General features: G+C 36.7%; 1 protein-coding gene across 1 annotated transcript in view; it reads left to right on the top strand.

The window, feature by feature from the left end:
- Positions 1-14,054, top strand: part of GAD1 (glutamate decarboxylase 1) — a 32,812-nt gene extending 18,758 nt beyond the window's left edge. Inside the window, exons 7-17 of the mRNA XM_063399819.1 lie at positions 1,103-1,215; positions 2,599-2,714; positions 2,816-2,895; positions 3,100-3,154; positions 4,173-4,289; positions 4,479-4,543; positions 8,216-8,294; positions 9,885-10,034; positions 11,366-11,473; positions 12,142-12,231; positions 13,743-14,054. Coding sequence (XP_063255889.1) covers positions 1,103-1,215; positions 2,599-2,714; positions 2,816-2,895; positions 3,100-3,154; positions 4,173-4,289; positions 4,479-4,543; positions 8,216-8,294; positions 9,885-10,034; positions 11,366-11,473; positions 12,142-12,231; positions 13,743-13,916 — 1,147 coding nt within the window. The 3' untranslated portion in view covers positions 13,917-14,054. The remainder of the gene's footprint in view (positions 1-1,102; positions 1,216-2,598; positions 2,715-2,815; positions 2,896-3,099; positions 3,155-4,172; positions 4,290-4,478; positions 4,544-8,215; positions 8,295-9,884; positions 10,035-11,365; positions 11,474-12,141; positions 12,232-13,742) is intronic.
- The last annotated feature ends 8,435 nt before the right edge of the window (positions 14,055-22,489 follow it).

Genomic DNA, 22,489 nt, shown 5'->3' with positions numbered 1-22,489 from the left:
TTAAGGGAATATTTTAAAAATAATGCTGATGTTTCTCTGATGGACTAAGGACACATAAAAATTGAAGAAAATATTAACAGTGTAAGCAACCGGTGTAGCTGTAAATAAAAGACAAGGTTTTCAGACACTTGTTCCCATCATAATATCATCTCTCATTCGAGTGTGCTGTACCTATTCTCAAAATACCATTTTAGTATTAGAGAGACAACACACAGGTTTTGACAAAATTATTCAAGTAGAGGATATCGGTCAAATCCAAAGTGTCAGGGTGTTATCCTCTTATAGATTTCTTTGGAAATGAGAGGTTGATCTTTTCACTTCTCTTTGCTCTCTTTTCTCCCTTACTTATTTTTTCCCTTTGAACAGCAAGCAGAATTTGTTTACAGCAGTAGTAATTTATCCATGTACCTTGATTGCCAAAAATAGTTGTATGGTTGTCACTTTCCATCCACGTATCTGAATCTGACATCAGGGCATGCCAGGATGTGTAATGTTTTTTGCCCTCATTAAATGGATACAATAGTTGACTGCTGACTTGGTTTTGGTAATTGGTAATTAGAAAATCATCATTTGTAATTACTCCTGACAGTTATTGATCACATTGTATTGTAGAAGTAAGTTGTCCTTGGAGATCATCAACAGAATAAATCCACATAATTAATTATATTTAGGCTTTGAAACTGTAGCTCAATACTTCTAATTATAGTTTTGTTTAGCTCAGTGAAGTTCGCTGTTTTCATAAGGATTTAGCAGTATGTTATTCCACAAGTGTGGAATTGGCACTTTGGGAAACAGTTGTTTTACAGGACAACCTTGTACAGAAGTCAGCAGCACTATGATATTAAACCTTAGATCTTACATTCACTGTATAGAAAGCTGCAAAATAGCTAATATTGTGGGTTTTATTCATCAGGATTTCCAATATTGTTTTCCTGAGGATTTTTGCTTGGGTAAAGGTTCAGGATCAGAACCTCAAGTTACAGGAAAACTTTTAGAAACCTCAAACGTTTAAACAAAGAATCACAGACTCAGAATTTATTATGTGTTTTTAGAATCTGCATCTATATTGGGTTTATTTTTTTGTTTTGCTTTATCCATGCAGGTTTACCTATGAAATTGCCCCTGTTTTTGTCCTCATGGAACAAATAACACTTCGAAAGATGAGGGAGATTATTGGATGGTCAAACAAAGATGGAGATGGAATATTCTCACCTGGTGAGCGTTTCTTCTCTGTTTTGGTGGTTTGACTAAAACTTCAACAGTTAAAATAAACATAGGCTGTGTTTGAATATTCACACTATCTGCAACATAAAGCAATGAGTCAGATATTTAGAAGTAGGAATGCTTTGTTTAAACTTCCCACAGAAAAGCTGGGGCAAAAAATTGTTGCTGTATATGGCTATGTACAATGGCTGGGCAGCATTTGAAACTTCACTATGGGCTCTGGTGCACAGGTAGGCATCTAAACACCCTTTTATGAGCTTTGTTTCTGAAGGTGCTGAGCAACCACAGCTCCTGTTGATTAGAAGTTCTTGAAAATCTTGTACTGATTTCTTTGGTGGTCAGTGAGGATTTGGGCTCACGGTCAGGAAAATGTGATTGTCTGTCGCTTTCTGGGACACATTACCTGGGATATAACCTGATTGGATTCACAAGTATGATTCCTGTATAAAGGTCAAGAGAAAGTGTCTTCCCATGCAAGGAAGATAAAAGCAGTGACAGAAGTGGCTGATGATGAACCATGTGAAGGTCCTGGGCCAACGTGTGGACAATGTGGGTGCCCAGCAGAACTTTTCTGGGTTTGGCATGAGGGAATACCATCCTGTCATAGAGCATAAAGGACAAAACCACCTCCTTTTGGAACAGCCCACATAAAGTGCTCACTTGCTTGATCTCCAGTCCTATCTGCTAGAAAAATACAGATCTTTCTGTGTTCTCATCAATGAAAAAATTTTAGAGGAAGAAGTCCTAGGCTTAGGGATGTGGTTGATTAAACCTTGAGGTCTGCTCCGAAGAACTGAGCTAACTGTTCAGGGCTCTTTATAGCAGCAAACCAAGAGAAATAGGTGCTTTCCCTCTATTCAAGTTCTTCAAAGGTAAGTGTGAAAACAGGGTAGCTGAATCACAGCCAATGAAGTGCCTCTTTCCCATAACTGACTGTGAGGGAGTTTAGATGATGTAGCTCAGCTGTAGAAATCTACCTGTAAGCATCTACTTCTATGTCTGTAGTAAGATGGGATAAATCCATCCCATATATGATATTTCCACAATCTCAGACAAGTTAATAAGTTTCTGTTGTTCTTGCTCACAAGAAGTTATCCAAAAGCAGCACAATGAAAGCTAAACTTTTTAGGAATATGTTACAAAATTATAACAATTGAAAGAGATTGCATTCAGGAAATTCTGATTATCACTCTGGCTTTCTCAAAAGTCTGTCTTATACTATTTAGACAGATGTCTGTGCATTTCAGAGAAATATTTTTTCATAGTTCACTGCCACTTTCACTGCATTATGCAAATGAGACTTGTATGTCTGTGGTATAATATACATTTTTTCATTATCACTATTTTATTATTCATTTATTTATGCATTCACAGGAGGAGCGATCTCCAACATGTACAGCATAATGGCTGCACGCTACAAGTATTTCCCTGAAGTTAAAACCAAAGGCATGGCTGCAGTCCCTAAACTGGTCCTCTTTACCTCAGAGCATGTGAGCTTAATATATTGCTAATTCTTGATTTACTGACATATATTGTGAAAATGCTTGGTCATTAAAAACCACTCCATTTCATGTTCATATGTTTGCTGCAGAGTCACTACTCAATAAAGAAAGCTGGAGCTGCACTTGGATTTGGAACGGACAATGTTATTTTGATAAAATGCAATGAAAGGTAGGATGAATACTAAAGTTTTGATAGATTAAATGTGTTCATCTGTTAAATTTGTTTTATTGTGTTTAAGGACTGATTCAGTACAGTGTGTCAAGTTGCTAATGGCCTGTTGAGAAAATCCTATTAAATTATTTCATCTGCAGCTATTATTTCCATATACATTCTTTAATTTTCTTTGTCCTTCTGTTTCTGTGATAATTACAGAGGCAAAATAATACCAGCTGATTTGGAGGCAAAGATTCTGGAAGCAAAAGAAAAGGTTTGTGTTTTTAAAAGTTAGTGCTTAAATGCTTGGCTTAGTAAAATTGCTTCTGCCTTTGAAGCCTGAGTGTTGACATTGAACAGAACATTATAATGGTATAAATATAATAACAGTATTTTTATATGCTTAATTATACATTAATGAATTGTTTACGGAATTATCTATATGTCTTAGTAAGATTTCCATTTTCTGTTTAAAACCAAAAGACTTTTAACTCTTGAACCACAACTGTAGTTCATGATTTTAAAAAATAACTTCCTCTTTGAAAATATATGAAAACACGGAGCCCTTTAAAAATCCTATAGATTTCATGTAGGTAGCATGTATTTTTTTTAAATATAGACAGCTTAAATTTTAGGCATTAATTGCTATTTCTTGAATCAATGCAGTGGAAAAACCCATTAATTTTTAATAAAATAACCGAAGAGAAATCAAGATTATTTTTTTATTTCTTAACTCCTTTACATTTGAGCACTCTATGAAATAGCGGTTCACATTTATTTCATCTAATTCAAAATAGTCTCTCTTTGATCTGATAGTTTCTCGTTAATTGCTTTTGTTTTAGATGGCTTTGTTCTGCTTTGTTCTGTTTATTAGTAGATAAAGACTAAAGGAACAATTTCAAGCCTTCAAATCACTACTTAAAAATCACATTTAATTAATTTTTGTTTATACTGCTGTAAAAGTCTCAAATTTACTTGAATATTTCTCATCTGCTACATTGTTTGAATCTCCTCACTGAGAGAGATTAGACAAAATAATATTCTTTATCTTCTAACTAGCTAATTTTTTGAGGTGAAATTACAAGAAAATAAAGAAAAAACCAGAGTTTGTTCTTACCATGTATGTGATTAGTTAGTTTCTACTGTTGCTTATGTTGTACCTTTCACATGAGAAGAAAAACATTTTTAGTTTACAAAATGAGATAATGTTTCTGGAATTATTGTCCTTTTTTTCCTTTTCTTTTTCTGAAAGTGTTTTCAATTTATATTTGATGTTTTTATTTTTACTGTAGGGATACGTTCCTCTTTTTGTGAACGCAACTGCAGGCACAACAGTGTATGGAGCCTTTGATCCAATACAGGAGATTGCAGATATATGTGAAAAATACAACCTCTGGCTCCATGTAGATGTAAGTAACAAAAAAGTGTTGCTATTCCAGCAAAAGAGGATCTTAGTTTACATGGTTTTTCGTAAATTAAAATATTTAAATTTTAATTTAATTATTCTTGAATTAAAATGACTAGATTCTGATTCATAAACTAAAATCTGTTGAGCTTTTTCAAAAAAATGAGTCTTCTCTTTTTTCTGTCTCTTCCAGGCTGCCTGGGGAGGTGGACTCTTAATGTCCCGAAAGCACCGTCATAAACTGAGTGGAATAGAAAGGTACTGCACAGGGCTTATTTGTAATGCTGTTCTTAATGTGCTTGCATAAGGTACATGGCACTTCAACAACTCATGAAAATATTACTTTGCTACGTTAAGGAGTTTAGACACTAAATTAAACAATTGAGAGACAGAAGGGAGAGGTTCAGATTAGGGAGATTGAAACAATACTACAGAAGAAATCGGTGATGTACCATTGAGAGGTAAGTTTTCAGCAGATTTGAAGGAAGAGAAGGATATTACTTGGCAAAAAAAAAAGGGAAATTGTTCTACGCATAGCTTTGAAGGGATCATAAATCTGGGAATGGATGGAGAAGTATTTGAAGAAAAAGAAGTGTGAGAGCTAGACAATCTCTGAAATGTAGGGCTTTGAGAATAGCAGTGATACGTGAGGGGTCCAGGGGAAGGGTTTGAGCATGGATACCCACAGTGGGAATTTGTAGAGGTTCTCATCTGAAAGATGTTTGCAGTTTTCCCAGAAAATAAAGAGTACATGTTCATGAGTGTTCTGTAAATGGAACATATATATGTTTAGTCTTATATCACTCTTATTTACACACAAACACACAAAACATAGATAGGTGTATACACCAAAGACAGGAGGTAGAGACTGAATTAGCAGTAATTTTCAGGGTCAAGGTTCAGTACTTTAAGGCTTGAAAGGACTATGATAGACAGAGCTGCTACACTTCTGCTGTACCAGGGAGAGGATTGAGGTCGTTTACAGAGAGGCCACAAAGGGTCACAGATGCTCACTGGTCTCAGGGCACAGGGGCCACGTGAGGATTACATGAAACAAGCAGGAAGCTCTGGTAGAAGTCAGAGTGAAGTCTGCAGAAAAGAGCATGTGTGCACCCCCAGGTCCATAACCCATCTTACCAAGATGCCCACTGAGACCAGAAGCCAGCCTTTGAATCAAACTTAAGAGGCAAAGCATTTGTGATGGCAGTGACAGCAGTGTGAGAGTGTGACTGGTGGACCTCCCACTGGTCCTTACAAGTTTGACTCAGGAGTCATTCCAGGTGCAGTCTTTGGCAAAGTTGTTCCTACATCCAAGGATGACAAGCCTGTAGAAGATGTACGTTTATAATCCCATGGGTGTGTTGGTCTCTTGATTTCCTCTGAAAATGGTGCCCATCTGAAAAAAATCAGAAAAGCAATGAAGAATCAGAAACTTTAGATCTTTTCCATAACTGCAGATATCAGCCTTCAGGGAAGCAAACAATATTTTAAGCAAGCTCTAATCATGTAGTTTTAAATCAGCACCAAATTACTTCCCTGAGTTGGCTGTTCTGAATATAGACTCCATGTAAAATATTAAGATAAGTATAGTGAGTAAAGCTCTTCCATAGGGAAAACAAACTATCCTAGGTTTGGGCATCTCATACAGCAATGAAGAATAAGTACAGCACCAAGGACAGTGTGTGGAAGGACTGCAGCAGAACCGTGTGGACCCTTCTGTGGCAAGGCCAGCAGCATGTGGTGTGGGGTACTCTGAAGGAGCAGAATCCTATCAACCTTTGCCCAGTCCAGTTTGCTTGTGACTCATGGCAACATGTCTAATATTAAGTCAGCATTGCGAAATAATTTTCTTAAGATACAGAGGTTTGGTCACAGGAGTTTGGCACACCCCTTTTGACCTGAGGTCAACCCTGAGGTGCTAATTAAGGCCATAATTTTAAGCAAATACAGAAAGCAGCAGGCCATGAAGCATGAAATGATTTCTTTCCTGATCATCTATACAAATCTTCAAACATGGGATGGGGCCCATGTGTTTAGTGTAATTGCCTGTCCTGGGCCCCAGCTGGGGTCTGTTGCTGACACTCAGGTCACACTTGGCCTGCTGGGACACACGGGCATGGAGCACTGGCACGGAGCACGGGCATGGAGCACTGGCACGGAGCACGGGCACGGAGCACTGGCACGGAGCACTGGCACGGAGCACTGGCACGGAGCACTGGCACGGAGCACGGGCACGGAGCACTGGCACGGAGCACGGGCACGGAGCACTGGCACGGAGCACGGGCACGGAGCACTGGCATGGAGCGCGGGCATGGAGCACTGGCACGGAGCACGGGCATGGAGCACGGGCACGGAGCACTGGCACGGAGCACGGGCACGGAGCACTGGCACGGAGCACTGGCACGGAGCACTGGCATGGAGCACTGGCATGGAGCACTGGCATGGAGCACGGGCACGGAGCACTGGCATGGAGCACTGGCATGGAGCACTGGCATGGAGCACTGGCATGGAGCACTGGCATGCTGCCATGGCACAGAGTGGCATTGCCTGTGGCAGGACAGCCCCTGCCTGGTGCTGCACTGAGCAGAGAGGGACAGCTTCATGTTAAAATAAACCTAAGGCTCCTGGTGAGGAATGACTTCAAATTGTCTTGGTTTGAAACCCTGAAAATTAAATGAATGGGCTAAACTGAAGGCATGGTGTTTTAAAAAGGAAATAAGTTGTTATATTAATTCCCTTTTCCTGACTGCTCCATCTGAACGATCAGTGAAGTTTTTCTAAAAGATAATTGCCTCCTAAGTCGGAGCTATTTATCTGCTGGTTTGCACTGCATAAGCAGCTGATGTTAGATGGGTGGTGAGCTTCCCAGGTACAGAACAGGCTGCACTGTTCTTTCAGCTGAGGGGTGCTACTGTCTAACCTAGCACATACAGGGGTTGGAATTGTATCTAGAAATCAATCGTCCTAAGACTGGGGTGAAGACATCTCTGTGTTGCTCAAAACAGAGAAACTGTTGTGTCTGTGTCCTCTGAGAGCAGGATGTAGAAGAGGAGGAAATACCTTTTAATTTTCTTTCAACCACATTGTAAAAACACATGCATAGTCCATTATGCGTACCATTATGGATTTTGCTTCTCTGGAAAATGCAGTGAATCAAGGGGACACTTGGTAATTAATTACTTAGGGTGAAAAGGTCAATGGATGTGCAACATTGGCACATTTATTTCAGTGTCACCATTAAACTGTCTAGGATAGCATGTTAAAATACAGAAAATCTGCTTGACTTGTAAATTAGGTGATCTTGTGCATTCACTTGTGTTTACATGTAAGAAATTTTAAGCTTTACGTACAGAATTGTAGGATATGATGTAAAGTTTTAGAACCTTTTAACAGTCCATGGGCTTGACAACAAGGGCTGTGGCTCTAACCGGGAAAGCAGGTAAGCATGCAGAATATATTTTTATTTCCTTTCTATTTTTCCAGCAGGTGTTTAATAAAGAACTGTATTCTCCCACAATTCATATCAGTCCCTTAATTCTCTGACACCCCTGCTTTCCCTGTCAGTACCTTGAATCGATAGAACATGTCAAAGCAGTTTTGTTATTTTTATTAGTGCTGTTTCTAGAAGAGGACTCTTCTGTGGATGATGTTACTGTATCACTTAACCAGTCTGATACTAATTAGCTGGTATTAGTAATAATATAAACTAATCACAAGTCTGATATTGCAATCATAACACACACACAAAAAATCCTTTCCTGGACAGCACAGCTGGGAAAGAAGACACTTAAGGCAGTAATAATATCTACAGTGATATCATCATGGTCAAAACTCCATATATTTCCAGCTGAAAGCAGAAAACAAAGGTGACTGTGCTTCAGATGAAGTTTCTGTTTTCCAGACTGATCTGAATGTGTAATTTTTTTGCAGAGCCAACTCAGTCACTTGGAATCCACACAAGATGATGGGAGTGCTGTTACAATGTTCTGCCATTCTTGTCCGGGAGAAGGTCTGCCTTATATTTAATAATTAAACATTAAAAAAGAAAAAAAGTACATATCAAGCCCTACTTTTAAAGAGGATACTGCAAAATCTGTTTAAGTTCAAAACTTCTTTTGGAAGGAATAATTTTGTGGATTTACATTGTGTTTTGGAAGTTGTTTTATCTGTCCTGGGGTTTTGGGCTTTTCTTATTAAAGTTGTAGACAGCAGGGGTCAGATCCTGACCCTTGGATCTTTGCATATTCTGATAGCAACAATAGAGCTGTGCTAATGTACTTCATCTGAGCTCCTGCCCTGTTGTTTCTATGATATATTGAACATAGAGCTCAGTCTTAGTACTTGGTTGCAGTCTAAACTGTGTAAGAAGCAGGTTTTTTACCTTCCACAGTGGTTTAGAAGTTTCCCTGTGAACACATGCTGCTTTTATTATGACTCCGTACTTTTAAGGCCGGCATCTAGATTCTTTGTTGCCATCAATGACAGCAAAACCAGTGACTTGTTTCTTTTAAGCAACACATATTCTTATTAAATGATAAAAAAGAAAATGATATCATATGTGGATAGGACTAATGATGTTGTCTACTAATCTCTTGTGTGCCAATTGCTACTAGAAGTGCTTAGTTGAAGAAGTAATCCCTGTGTATAGAACTGGGATGGAAGAGTTGTAAGTTGCAGCCCTAGATCTGCCGTTGTTCTTCCCGCTGATCCAGCTCTAAGCTGAGGACTGCAATTATTTCCCTTTGTAAAACACCTTTACTGAAGGGAACCTTGGTTTAGTGACATGCATGCTTACTGAGCCAGCTATTGCAGGATTTTGGCAAGAGCTTTTGTTCTCTGTATGAGAACTTTGATAGAAGTTTTTGTATCTGTGAGACACACTGGTGTCTTCAAGCTTTTTGCAAAAAACACTGATAAACTCTAAAGGAAGTGCAAACCATTTTAGAAACATCATGTGTAAAACTTCTGTGTAACATACAGGAATTTGCTGCTTGGTGATTCTGCCAGACTTTTTTACCAGTAGACTGTGGATTTCTATTGGTCTGGGAACCACATTTATTTATATGCAAAAAATGTCCAGTTTATGTCATTTTTGCTTATACTTATTACTAATGTTAGGTGTCATAAAACTGAACAACATACAAAGTCTAAACCTTCAGTGAAATTTTTCACTTCATTTTGTGTAGCAATCTGTTGCACTGAGAGACCACAGCCTTATTCTAGTGTGTAATTTAAAAATCATAAATTTAAGTTTAAAGAGCACAGCCTTGTAAATTGAAGTGGGTAAAGCTAACATCACAAACTAAGTATCCAAATTAATCTGGGAATGTTTTTTCCGGAGGGGTGTTTGTGTGTGTAAAACATGTAAAATATGAGTACTCAGAGACTTCTAAGAGAATCACCTTAGGTTATGAAATTAATTTTGTGGCTCAGGATTACAAAACAAGGTCAGTATGTTATAATGTGACCCATCAAAGAACAATTCTCCTGTACACGTTTGAAATACATTTTTATACACTATTTATACACACTAATTTGTACATTGTCTCATGCACAAATGCCAGGTTAGTTATTTAAGTGTGTGCATTTTTCATTGTAGGGTATCCTCCAAGGCTGCAATCAAATGTGTGCAGGCTATCTCTTCCAGCCAGACAAACAGTACGACGTCTCCTATGACACTGGAGATAAGGCAATCCAGTGCGGTCGACATGTGGACATTTTCAAATTCTGGTTGATGTGGAAAGCAAAGGTAAATAATAGGAGTTGCCCTCAAAACCCAGAAATTTATTTATTTTATTTCTAAGTGTCATGTAATGGAATACTTAATTTTGACATAAATGTTTGTGTCATTACAATCTCTAAACACACAAGTATCCAAGTATTAGCTCAGAAAGGAACTATGTGAATTGTAGAACAATGCTAGCTGTCAGTAAATTCAGATGACAATTAGAAGAAAGATTTGAGTCACTAGATGAGTCCTGCAGAAAAACCATCGAGGGCAGGCAGGGCACCAAACTGATCTTTTGTTGTGATGCTCTACGCTTGCATTGGTATGTTATGACAGATTACTTGTAGTAACATCAGAGTAGCCTTGATGATTTAAAGGGTTCTTTGAACATGACCTTTCAATGCATAGATTTTATAAGCAGCTTGGAAAACAAAGCCTTTTTCTGAGGAAGCATTGCCCAAGTGATGATTCCACAGCTGATTACCTGGCACTACTGTGGTATGCCTGGATGGCTGAATTTACACATGGGCATATGTCCAGGCTTACATCTTCACAAGATGAAGTAGTCATGTCGTCAAGAAAACACATTCCATTTTTATTGCTTTATCTGCAGTCATCTCATTACTGTTATTCTTGCTCTTCTGCTAGCAAAATGGGAATTCAGCTGGGTAACCTGTCCAGAGTCTAATTTTTAAAATAAATTTGATATTAAATCTAATGATAAACTCTAAAATAACAAAACAATTTTCACGTTGGGAGAAAAGGCTTGCTTCCTCATTTATGTACAAAGTATACTTAAAAAAACCCCAATATTTACTGTCAACATTCATATAATTTTCCTGGGATTATGATTTTGACAATATATCAATGGGTAGGCAAGTGACTTCTGGTAAACATATTACAGACTTTTCTTGCTGATTAAATGCTCATTTCTGGAAAACTGCTCAGAGGAAATAATGTACTTCCCAATTCTTACACTTTCAACTGAGTTTCCATTCCAAGTTTCTGGTCTTTCAGCAGCAGCTGGGATGCCAGGACATAACATCCATAATATTTTTGGAAACTGAAAGAAATACAAAAGACCTAAAATAATTTACCAGAAATAGTGGAAGTCCTTGTTATTTTCATAATAAATTCTCTTAAAATGAGACAAACCAACCAGTGACTTACAATTGGGCTACCTTTGGCCACTTTAAAACCATTGATTAATGCTACTTTTAAGTTACAACAAATAATACTGCTAAATATTTTCTGCCTGAAAATACATAAGAGTGAAACCTATCTGAGAAGGTGATTGCATCAGAGCATAAAAAAAGACCGTATAATTAATACCTACCTTCTTATTAAAACAGGGTACAGTAGGATTTGAAAATCAGATCAATAAATGCCTGGAGCTGGCAGAATACCTCTACACTAAAATCAAAAACAGAGAAGAATTTGAGATGGTTTTTGAAGGGGAGGTAAGTTTGCTTTCACATATGTATGAGCCAAATCTGTCTTCATGCTTCTCACAGTCCTTTAAACAGCTGTGCAAAACTGCTCTTATTTTATAAAGAACTACATGACTATTGGCATCTGGGCAGTTCTTTTTGTCAAATATATGTGGTTTTGTACCATAAATGTCAGGTTTATCTCTTCCTTCCTGTAGAGGCCTTCTCAGTTTAGGGCATGAAGGTTACCTTAATACCACCTACTCATACTGAGATTATCATGTCCATCACTGAGAATCTGCTATTTTGACTGTACATTCTGTTGCTAATGCCACTACATAAACCTTTGGGTCATAGTATAAACTTCATTTCTCCCTTTACTAAGGAAAGGAAAATTGGGTTGCCCTTGCTGTGATCCTGAAAAACAGTTACTCATAAAATTGCAGAAGGGTGAAAAGCATTTGCACTTCATTAGCAACCTAAATATTGCAAATGGGACAATGTATAGGGAATCTAAGGCAGCAGAGGCAAGCAGCAGTACTGCAATCCATTCCTTTCTGTTTAACAGGCAGGACTAGGAAAGTTAATACTATATTTTGTCTTTCATGTCTGTGATAAAATATGCTACTGACTAGCCTTTAGTGTGGGACTGAGCTGTATAATTTTTTAATTGATGTATATGTTTTGTTCTTTTGCAGCCAGAGCATACAAATGTATGTTTTTGGTATATTCCTCCAAGTCTCAGGGGCATGCCAGACTCTGACGAGAGAAGAGAAAAGTTACACAGGGTAAGTATTTTTGGTTAAATGTAAAAAGATAATTCCAAATTCTGGGACCTCAGTTTTCTGCTGCTTGTTATGACCTTGACATTTGTTGACTTTTTTCTTTATTTATATTGATGCTGAAGTCATGTTTTCCCTATAGAACCAGATTTAGAACATATTCAGAACAATTATCTTGTGCTCACAAGTGTTACAAGCCTTCAAAAAGTAGCTAGGCCTACAGTCTACTTTGGATAGGACAGCTTATCAACAAAAGAAACAGAAGGGCAATTGTTTGAAAATGCTTGGACAGGTAAAGGACATGAAAACCTGTAAGTTCCTTTCAGGTCTTTATTTTGATTTTAAATGCCAATGCATTCGTGCATTTCAGTGAAAATGAATACCCTTTGGAGGACTTTGGGATACATTTATTTGAAGTGGTGGAGGGAAGTGAAGTCATCATAGAAGCATCATCAGAAGCAGCATCAGAAGATTCCAGTAATTTTGTAGTAGTGTTTTAAGCAGAAGTGGAACAAAATACATTCAGGAGACAAAAGAATGATTTCACAGATGTCAAAAACAATTCCTCTTTTGTGTCTGTGTCTGTGTGGGCGTTAGGGAAGGGAGAAGAATGGGCAAAGTTGGGAGATTTTGTAGAGGATTTAATGGCTACATCACAGTGGGGAAAGAGAACAGAAGAGAATAGAAATTCCTGGGAGAAATTCCTGGGTCAAGCCAGTCCCATGTTAGACAAAGAAATTGCCAAAAAAAGAGGGAATAGAGGAAAATAGAGGTAAGAGGTAAGAAACAGCAAGAGGGATGAAATATTTGATTTGACCCTGTTAAATGCTAGAGGACATCATAAAGCATTGAACAAAACAGTAAAAGAGCCAGACATCTGACCTTGCCTGGCAGAGAGTAGAGCAGGAGAATGAAGGTCTGGATGGAAAAACTGGGCTTAGTCAATACCAAATATTAAGACTGTCAGAACATTACTCCTTGTAAATTAAACCAAGGAAGAGGGATTGTGGTAAATGCACAGTACTGCAAAACTACTGGAAAGTTTCCATGGCTTATGCTAACAAAAATATTCTTTATGACATAGATCTTGTTGAAAAATTTCCATTGTTGTCCCCACATACAAAATGCTTTGAGAACGTATAATATTCTCATGGAAAACATCCATTACCATCAAGGTCTGGAGTGGACTTTCATACAGAGGCAGAAAATGTTTCCTGACAAAGTCTCCAGCACAAAGAAACTAAATATACATTTAATATATAAAATTATTACATAGTGAATACTCTTGGATGCTATTAATTTAAATCAAAAAGATGGACATTATTGTTTTTAATTTTCCTTTGAATAGCCAATCCTACATATTTAGTTTTTCAAGCTTTTTCTTGTCACAGACATTTTTTTATTAAAATAAACACGTGTCAATTTATTTTCTGAATTAAGAAATGCTGTGACATACAAGGAAAGAATAATTTTTCTTCTCTCTTTCTCTCTCTCTCTCTCTTTTTTTAACAATAAAGGTGGCACCTAAAATCAAGGCATTGATGATGGAGTCAGGGACCACCATGGTTGGATATCAGCCTCAGGGCGATAAAGTCAACTTCTTCCGAATGGTCATCTCAAACCCAGCAGCAACCAAGTCTGACATTGACTTCCTCATCGAGGAAATTGAGAGACTGGGGCAGGAGCTGTAGTGGTTGAATTATTTATTTCGTTAATTCACTGTTTTCCAGCACTGGCTCTTTTTTAATCCAGTTCTGCAGAACATGTTTTAAGGAAATTCTCTTTCTGTAAGTTTCAATCTCCTAAGACATCCTTAAACAAAACAACTATAGGCTACTGAAATATATATATGTATTGGTAGATCATATTATTGAGGGAAAATGTATTATCTTGAAGTTGAAGTACTATTGACTCTTACAATGGTCTTGTTTATTGTAGACAGCAGAAAATTAATAAGTATTAAAATAGCAAATTAAGAATTCTGCACAGTATATATGTACAGTATAAATAAATATATATAATTATATATATACATACATATATATATATATATAAAATATATATATAAAGTGGTTATAAACTTAGATCTAAGCCACAGCATGTTTTCCACTTTAAGAAAATTAAGTTTTCCTTCAACAACTTTGATGTGGATAATGTGCTACAAGTTTTTCTGCCAGACAGAAATAGACATAGAGAAACATTTCTAAAATGTAGATTCTTAGGAGCTAAAGAAAATGTATAACAGTATTAGATCTTATTGTTGGTGCTCTTCTCACATTCAGAACAGCAATCTCTAAGAGCACCTTTGAGTAAAATAGTTGTATTTGCCCTTTAGTGTCAAATCAGGGGATGACAGTAGCAGAGTCATTGTAACAGGTATATTATTGCTGTATTTTTAGAGGTTAATTTGTGTAGATTGTGTACATTATTGTTAAATGACTTTGTGTAAAAGGATTTAAATGTAATAGTTTTACAGCAAGATAACTGTTTAATTGTAGGTATCTGAAATATTTGCTTATTTATATGCAGAGATTTACCATGCTGAAGAATTGTCTTGTATTTTCTTCTGTTTGTAATGTAACCTATTTATATATTATTGAAGTTCTAAATAATGTTTATGGTATTTTAGTGTCTTTGTGAGCCAAAGAAAAAATACAAAAATATTAGTTGACACTTTTGTTTAAATCCTAGTGCCCTTAAAGTAATAACTTACAGATAATTTTACTGAAGATAAGGAATTCTGACATTGTGTATAGACTATAAATTATGGGATCCCTTTAATCTATTAGAATTATTAGAAATTTCAGTTTTATTTCTTGTAATGTCAGACTGTTCAGTGTTCTGAATGCTTTTCTAGTGAATATTGTTTGCTAACCAAGGCCCCTGTTTTTGAGTTTTATTTCGGGACTGACCTCTGTGACCAGTTTAACTAAATTCTGTGGGAGTTTAACCAGCATCATTCTTTTAGTGAAATGGAATTCACTATTCACTATTCACTATTCACTATCTATTTGGAGCTTATAAAATAAATAAAACAAAAAGTAATCTCAGTATCTTCTAACACAGCTCACTTGTCCCAATAATTTCAACTGGTTAGGCTTTTCGAAGTATAGGCATCAGATCCATCTGTAGTTTGATCAATTTTAATCATTATATAATCAATATTACTGAGTGGAAAAGTCTATACTGGAAACAGTAGTGGAACAAAATGGTGATTCAATAATCCTCTGTTCACTGAGTCAGTGTCGTGGTGATAAATGGAATATGCTGATTTCAAGTGTTTTCATATATGATTCTTTGCAAGTCAGTAACTAATCGCTTTCTCTCCCTCCCCTCGACCTCACTGATAAAATTGAATTATTTTAGAAACTTTCAGTGGAATACAGTCATGCTATGCAGTTTTTGCAGTCTCTCTGGCCCCTGTCAGTCCTGTGGAAGGACATCTACAGGCAAGAGAGATTTCCATCCTGCAGGTCCCACGGCTGGCTTTGAGGATGGTGTCTCATTTGTGGCTGTGTCAGCACAGGGAGAAGAAAGAAGCTGTCACTGTAAAAGCTGTGTCCTATAGCACAGCCTTTCCAGCTTTTCATTGGACTCTTGCTTATTCCTCTTTCATAACCCTCTGTAAAATCTTCTCTTCAAATCAAGTTGAATCTAAAAATTACTGTAAATTTGTCACTGACCTTTACATTTCAGAGTAAGACTCTCAAAAGAGATCTGCATGTTACTTCATATCATTAAACCCCCTAGTAATCTTACCAACACAGTACTTCTTTCATTAGATTTTTTTCAAGACAGTGTAGTTGGTTTCTCGCCTTCTTGACCTTAAACCTCCATATTCCTCAATTATAAGCTTATTGTATTACAGTGTATTCAACACTTGACATTTCCTGATGTAAACATCCGTGCTGTGTGACCTGAGGCCTGCAGTGCAGATGCAGTTGGCATGAACATTGACTTGAGTACCAACTTCCATACTATTAAATGCCATCCTTTGTAATTCCAACTGTTCAGCAAAACTCGAGGACCTCTCATTGAGAGCTGTTCTTAGAGTACAGAAAAAAGTTTGTTTTGAAGAAGCACACTTCACATTTTTATTTCAGACTTCTGTCTGAAATCTGGTCTCAGTTTTACTTTATTCAAAAGGCAGCTATAGAAGATCGAAAAAATTCTTTCATTCCTTCTTGTGTATGAGAAACACTATGAACTAATATAATTAATCCAAAGATGTATTACTGGTGACTTAGCTTCACTAGAGGATTTTATGTCTTCCACAAAAACACTATGGTTCTTATGATTATGATGATCTCACCAGTTCTTAGGTGGGAATTTCTGATTTCCTCCACCTCCCTTGTCAATAACAACATTACTAACTCTCTAACTTACCCTCAGTCCTCTAACCTTAATATTTTAACCTCATGAAGCCTGTACCCAGATCACCATCTCAATATTCTAATAATGAAGTATCTGAGATGTTACTTCTCCTTGAAGCATGTAAACTAGGTGAAGAGAATCATCTTCATCCTGAAGCTGTAGGAAAGACCATGACACAGCTGACTGGCATTCCTGCAGCAAGCCCCTGACAGCCTGTGATGTAGTCAGAAACAGAGCTAGAGCTCTTCACAGAGACAGACCTAGGGTGCATGTATAATGCTTTGCTCACTACATTTTCTGCTTCTTCATCTAATGGAGTATCTTGTGTTTTGAAGGTCAAAAGCATCAGAGATTCTTCCTATTCCGGTTGAAGATTTGCAGCTAGGTGGGAATAATGGAGCTCCTCCTGCTTGTTTTGGAAGCAACACAGTTAATGCATGTGTTAGTTAAAGGTGTTGTCTCTAAAGACAGAGGGTTTCAATTTATCTTCCTACCCTCTGCATTTATTTTGCTTTTCTGCAGTGTTGTGTCTTGACACAGAAGACCACAATTAGATTTTTGCAAAGCCTTTGATTCTAATATCAGATTCTGGGGTGTTTTCCTGTAACACATACTGTGTTCAACAGGCACTGTTCTCATATTAATTTCTGACTCAGCTGATTTTAACAGAGCAGGTGTAGTCATTAGTGAGAAAACTCATCTGTTCTCTTATTAGGTCATTTCCATCTGAGTAATTGCCACAGCTTCTCAAACACTGGCCTGGAATGTTCCTTTTTTTTAATCCATATACTATTGACTGTGAGAGATTAGGATGTATGGATATACAGAAGTATTGACTAATGTAAAGCATTTTAATTCCAGGTGAGCCACTTTGTTTTTCTGAGGTTGAAAATATATTCTGAGGTAGCAACTTTGCCTTTAAAATCACATGGACAATCAATGTAACTTTGCATGGGTGGATTCAGATCAATTAAACAATAGGCAAGATCTTAGCTGAACGGGAAGCTGCAGTGTTTATTAACTGACAAAATTTATTTGGAAAGGACTGACCACTGGATAAAAACCAACAGCAGCTGGCGATTTGGAATGAGAAAAATTCTGATTGTGTTATTAAAGTTAATTTTTAGAGAAGATAGGTTATACAATTCACAGCAGACAGCCAGAAGCAGGGGCCTTGGGATAAATCCAGAATTTTGAAATCATCATGGAGTTAGCTCATAATCTGTTTTTTGAATGGTGACAAATATAAAGAGATTTTTTAAACAGAATCTCTGTTTTGTGGTTTAAGAAATGTTGATGTTATAAAGAAGTTATGAATGCAGTTTTAATTTTTCAATAAAAGTTTATCATAAAAATGACAAATTTGTCTCATATAATTTTTGTGAGATATTTTGTTTCCTTAAGAATATGAGACAAAAGCCATGCAACATTATCCCTCACCTTAAAAATAGTAAGGCAACTATTTAATTTTAATTGTGAATTGACTGTGAGCTTGTACCAACAGAAACTGAGGAATAACCCACCAGCACAGAACTTTGGTCAGTTTGGACAGGATTGTTGAGACATTAGTACTGTGTATGAAAATATGAATATGAAAAATGTGCTTTAAAATCTTGGATTCTAGACTATACTTTGGGATAACCCACCATTCCCTTGTAGGAGATAAAATAATTTTAGGGTTTTTCATATCAAATAGATTGAAAAATAAGAGTACATTTTGAATTCATAAAAGTATAAAATTATTTTTTCATGGTATAGATAAATTCTGATTAATTGCTGCTCTCTGCATTATCCATAGATCTGTCATTGATTTTAACAGTATATAGGAAATTTGATTTTGATTGCTTTAGGGTAAGATGAGCATCCTTCAAGTAGGATGAATTTTCTTAAGAATAGTTTTATTTCCAAGTGAAATATTTTAAGAAGCAAGCAAGTCATGAGAAAAATACACACAGAGAAACTTATTAAGTCAATTAATGTAGCATACAAATGCCACCATGTAAAGCACTAAAAATTATGGAAGATGATTTTATGGTGTGAGCATTAAGGAATGTTCAGCTTATGCACAGACTGTTCAGTAAAATATCAGGACCACAGCAAGACTGTTTGTAGTTAGTGCAGTTCTCTGTGGCAAACAGAATTATACCTGCCTGAATTTCTTCTACAGTGTTTTATAATTTTCAAGTTATGACAGCTATGCTGAGAGTGATGATACATGAAATGGGAGTACTGTTCACTCAAAACAGCAACTAAGGGAGGAGGAGATGAGAAGATGAAAGCACAATCTGAAAGCAAAGGATAAAAGGAAAGATGCCTGCAAACCAGAAAGATTTGTGTTTCATTAGAGCATTTGAAAGAATCCGACTTCTGGACAAAGCAAAATAAAAATTTTGGTTAGAAGAAAAGGTAAGATGCAAGAAGATGATTTTAAGTAGACCTGGTAAAGACAGGGAAAAGTTCTGGTTCTCTGCTTTAATAGATCTATTTACTGAGGAAAAATGGAACATTGTTAAGTAATGATGATAACAGAAAAAGCTGAAGATAAAATATTACAGACCTTCAGTTTTTTCTGCCATGTTTAAGTACTCTGTTCGGTGTCTGAATGTAATTATTTCAGATTGGATCAGTATACTTGAGATGTGTATTTGTGAGTGTATTTATATGTCCTGGTATAAATTAGAGGAACATGTACATGCCTTGCGTACTCAGTGCATATCAGAAAAAATTAAGTTTTGCACGATGATGACTGTTTTGTGTAGGACTTTTAAGGACAATTAAGTATAATATTAAACAAGTATATAGTGAAGGGAATAGTAAATTATGTTCCCTTACCATTCAATGTATGTGTGTTAGATATTTATATAAATTATTAAACCTCTAGCCTATTAAATTCTCAAATTACTTACCTTATAACAGAAAACCTGTCTGGTTCATCTTAGAACAGCTGGTTTGGTGCAGGAATTACTGTATAAAATTTTTTGGCCTTGTTTTTGTGGAAAGGTGTTTTGTCACGACTGTGTGAGCACAAATATGTAAGATCAATGTAGATGGTAGAAAATGGAGAAAAACTAAGTTTAACATTCAAGAAAACCTAGAAAAAATGTTACTACAAGCAGAATCAACACATGTGAGTACAATTACTTTAACTTAGATTATAGAAATTTATCATCTGTGACCACAGCATAAGCTGGCTCAAAGCAGTGTCTGCTCAGTGTGACATCATTGAGAGTTTCAGTTTATGCTGGTGTACTAAGCAGGCATGTTGGCCTTCCAAAAATAGAAACTCGAATGTTACTTTAAATCCAACAGGTGAAAGTGTCTCTAAAAAGCAAGGTGAGAAAGGCAGAAGGCATTTCTCATTCAGTGTCATATGCTATTTATATCTTTTAAAGTTTGCATTTATTTTAAATTACATTCACTGTTTAGTACATTGCCTTACTAGGACTTCCCACAGGCCTCAGCAAAAAAGACCATTAATCTCAATTAAGCTTCTTCCTTTACTTTTGGGAAGGTTGTCCACAGGGTAAGACTGGCATTTGTTCTTGTGGGTATACATCCAGTCCTACCACTAGATAAATTCTTTATTTCCTTTAGTGTGAGGCCTTTTCTGGTTCCTTGTTGCATTTTCTGGCTGTGAGCACCCTCTGAAGACAAGGCCCTTACTGACTGTCTCTTTGAGGTGATTCACTCTCCTCCACATGCACAGCCATCCCTAAACACACTAGCACAGCACTCTCGAGGAGGACAGGCTCACTGGGCAGCAGGATGAGATATGCTGGATTTAACAGCGCTGAACCAAAGAACCACAGTTATTTTCATTACAGCAAGATTTCCTATTCATGAGAAAAAAGACTAATACATAATAACCACAACTCTTAATAACTCATTGTTTTAATTTGCCAGTGGGTGTGCTGCTAGAATTATTCACTGTGTTTGCTTATCTTGGTTGCACTTTAAAGGTCTGTTACTTGTACCTGCCTCAGTTATGTTTCAGGAGTGCTATATTTCTTTATACTGTTTTGATCATCATGGCTCTTCTATTAGTCCACAATTTTTCAAGAAGAGGTGTGGGGGATTTTCCCACTACAAAAGAACTAAGTTTAGTCTCCCTGCTGTAAATACCCCTTATCACCGAGTACTTGTCAGTTTTACTCAGTAAGAGCAAATGTAATTATTCTGTAGGTGTGAATTAAATACCAGCTTTGTCTTACAGTATAATGTGATGTGTCCTCTTTGTGTTCCCAAGCACACGAGGCCTGTCTTTTTGCAAGCTGTGATGTGAAGTCCCAGACTGCTAATTGTGACCTGGCTCCTGGCAGTGAGAGCTGTAATTGCCACCAGACAGCTCCCCCTGCCTCCTGAAGGGAGTGTGTGCAGACTGACTCCAGCATTACTGCTCATGTTGCAGGTTAAGGAAGTAAAAAAAAATCTTCCTTTCAAATACATGAACATTACTTTAAAAAGAGCTACTAGGCCAGTAATTGCTACAATTTTCCTTCCCTAAAAGCCTAGAGGTTTTTTTTTTCCTCTCAGATATTCTGTGACTACAGTGTAAATAATTATGCTGAGCTATTGTTGAACGACTTAAGAACTCATGTTAATTTTCTATATATAATGCTGCTATAATTGTACAATTACTGCTGCATTGGAAGCAGGCCAGAGGTGGAATAGAGGTTCTCAGGGGAGCTTGAAGGCTCTCTCATTTATTCCATAGCTCAGACCAGAGCTGTCTCCATTAAGCTGGCAAAGTGGTCAAAAAAAGGAACTGAAATCACTGGATTATACTCTAGAGATTTGGTTGGATTCTCAGAAAAATGTACATGGCTTGAATTTACAACAGGAATGCATGTTCCCCTCTCATCTTTCAGCAAATACATTTAATTAAAAGAGCTTCAACAAACATAGGGCCCTTACTTGGGAACAGGCCCTCGGTTTAGGGTTTATGTAGTGAGCTACTAATTCATCTATCTACCTAGGTAACTTCTAAAAAGGCACAGTTCATATACAAGTGTACATCTCTAGGCTTGTAACAACAAATTATTCAGCAAATACAGGACATCCACAAAATTTTAGAAGTAAATAATGTTTTGTATATTATCTGTCTTCCCAGCATTCCATATTTCTCATCCTTCTAGTGAATGGATCAATAGATCCTTTCAAATGTGTGTATAGGGGAGAGGGAGTGTACAAGGAAAGTTTCTGTGCCAGGCTGCCAAACCAGTCTCTCATGCCCATCTTTGAATGGAAGACCAGATTATGAGATTGTTCCAACATGAGAAAAAAAACCCACCAGGGTTTCTTGGGTACAAATTAAAAGGGAAAGAGCACTGGTAGACCAAAGAACAGTCACACAGGCCTAATTTCAAAATAGTAAAGTTGTCCAGCAGGCAGAAAGGATATGTACAGCACACTTCTGGCTGCATAATTTACAAAGTGGTAAAACATCAGGAGAAGACAAGAAATAATTTGACACCTCTTAAGTGATGCTCATTACATATAGTTTGAAATAGACACCAGAATAGAGTATGTTATTTTGTAGGAATAAATAGAAATATAGATATCTATATTATAGATAGAAATAGAAATAGAAATAGAAATAGAAATAGAAATAGAAATAGAAATAGAAATAGAAATAGAAATAGAAATAGAAATAGAAATAGAAATAGAAATAGAAATAGATATCTTATCTAGATTTCTATAGAAATAACGAATATCTACCAGTCCTAACTGCTTACTTATATAACTTTAGATGCATAAGGTTTTTCTGGTGGTATTATTTTTTCATTACATCCATAGATACTAGAAACCTTTTTTACCATCTAGATCACTCACCAAGGGGTACTAAGAGGAATTATGTAGAGAGGTAAAGCTTTTTCTTCTACCCACTTTT

Source organism: Prinia subflava, chromosome 6 (genome assembly GCF_021018805.1).
Source record: "Prinia subflava isolate CZ2003 ecotype Zambia chromosome 6, Cam_Psub_1.2, whole genome shotgun sequence".
In the NCBI taxonomy this organism is placed as follows: Eukaryota; Metazoa; Chordata; class Aves; order Passeriformes; family Cisticolidae; genus Prinia; species Prinia subflava.
This window is presented reverse-complemented; position numbering and strand designations above follow the sequence as displayed.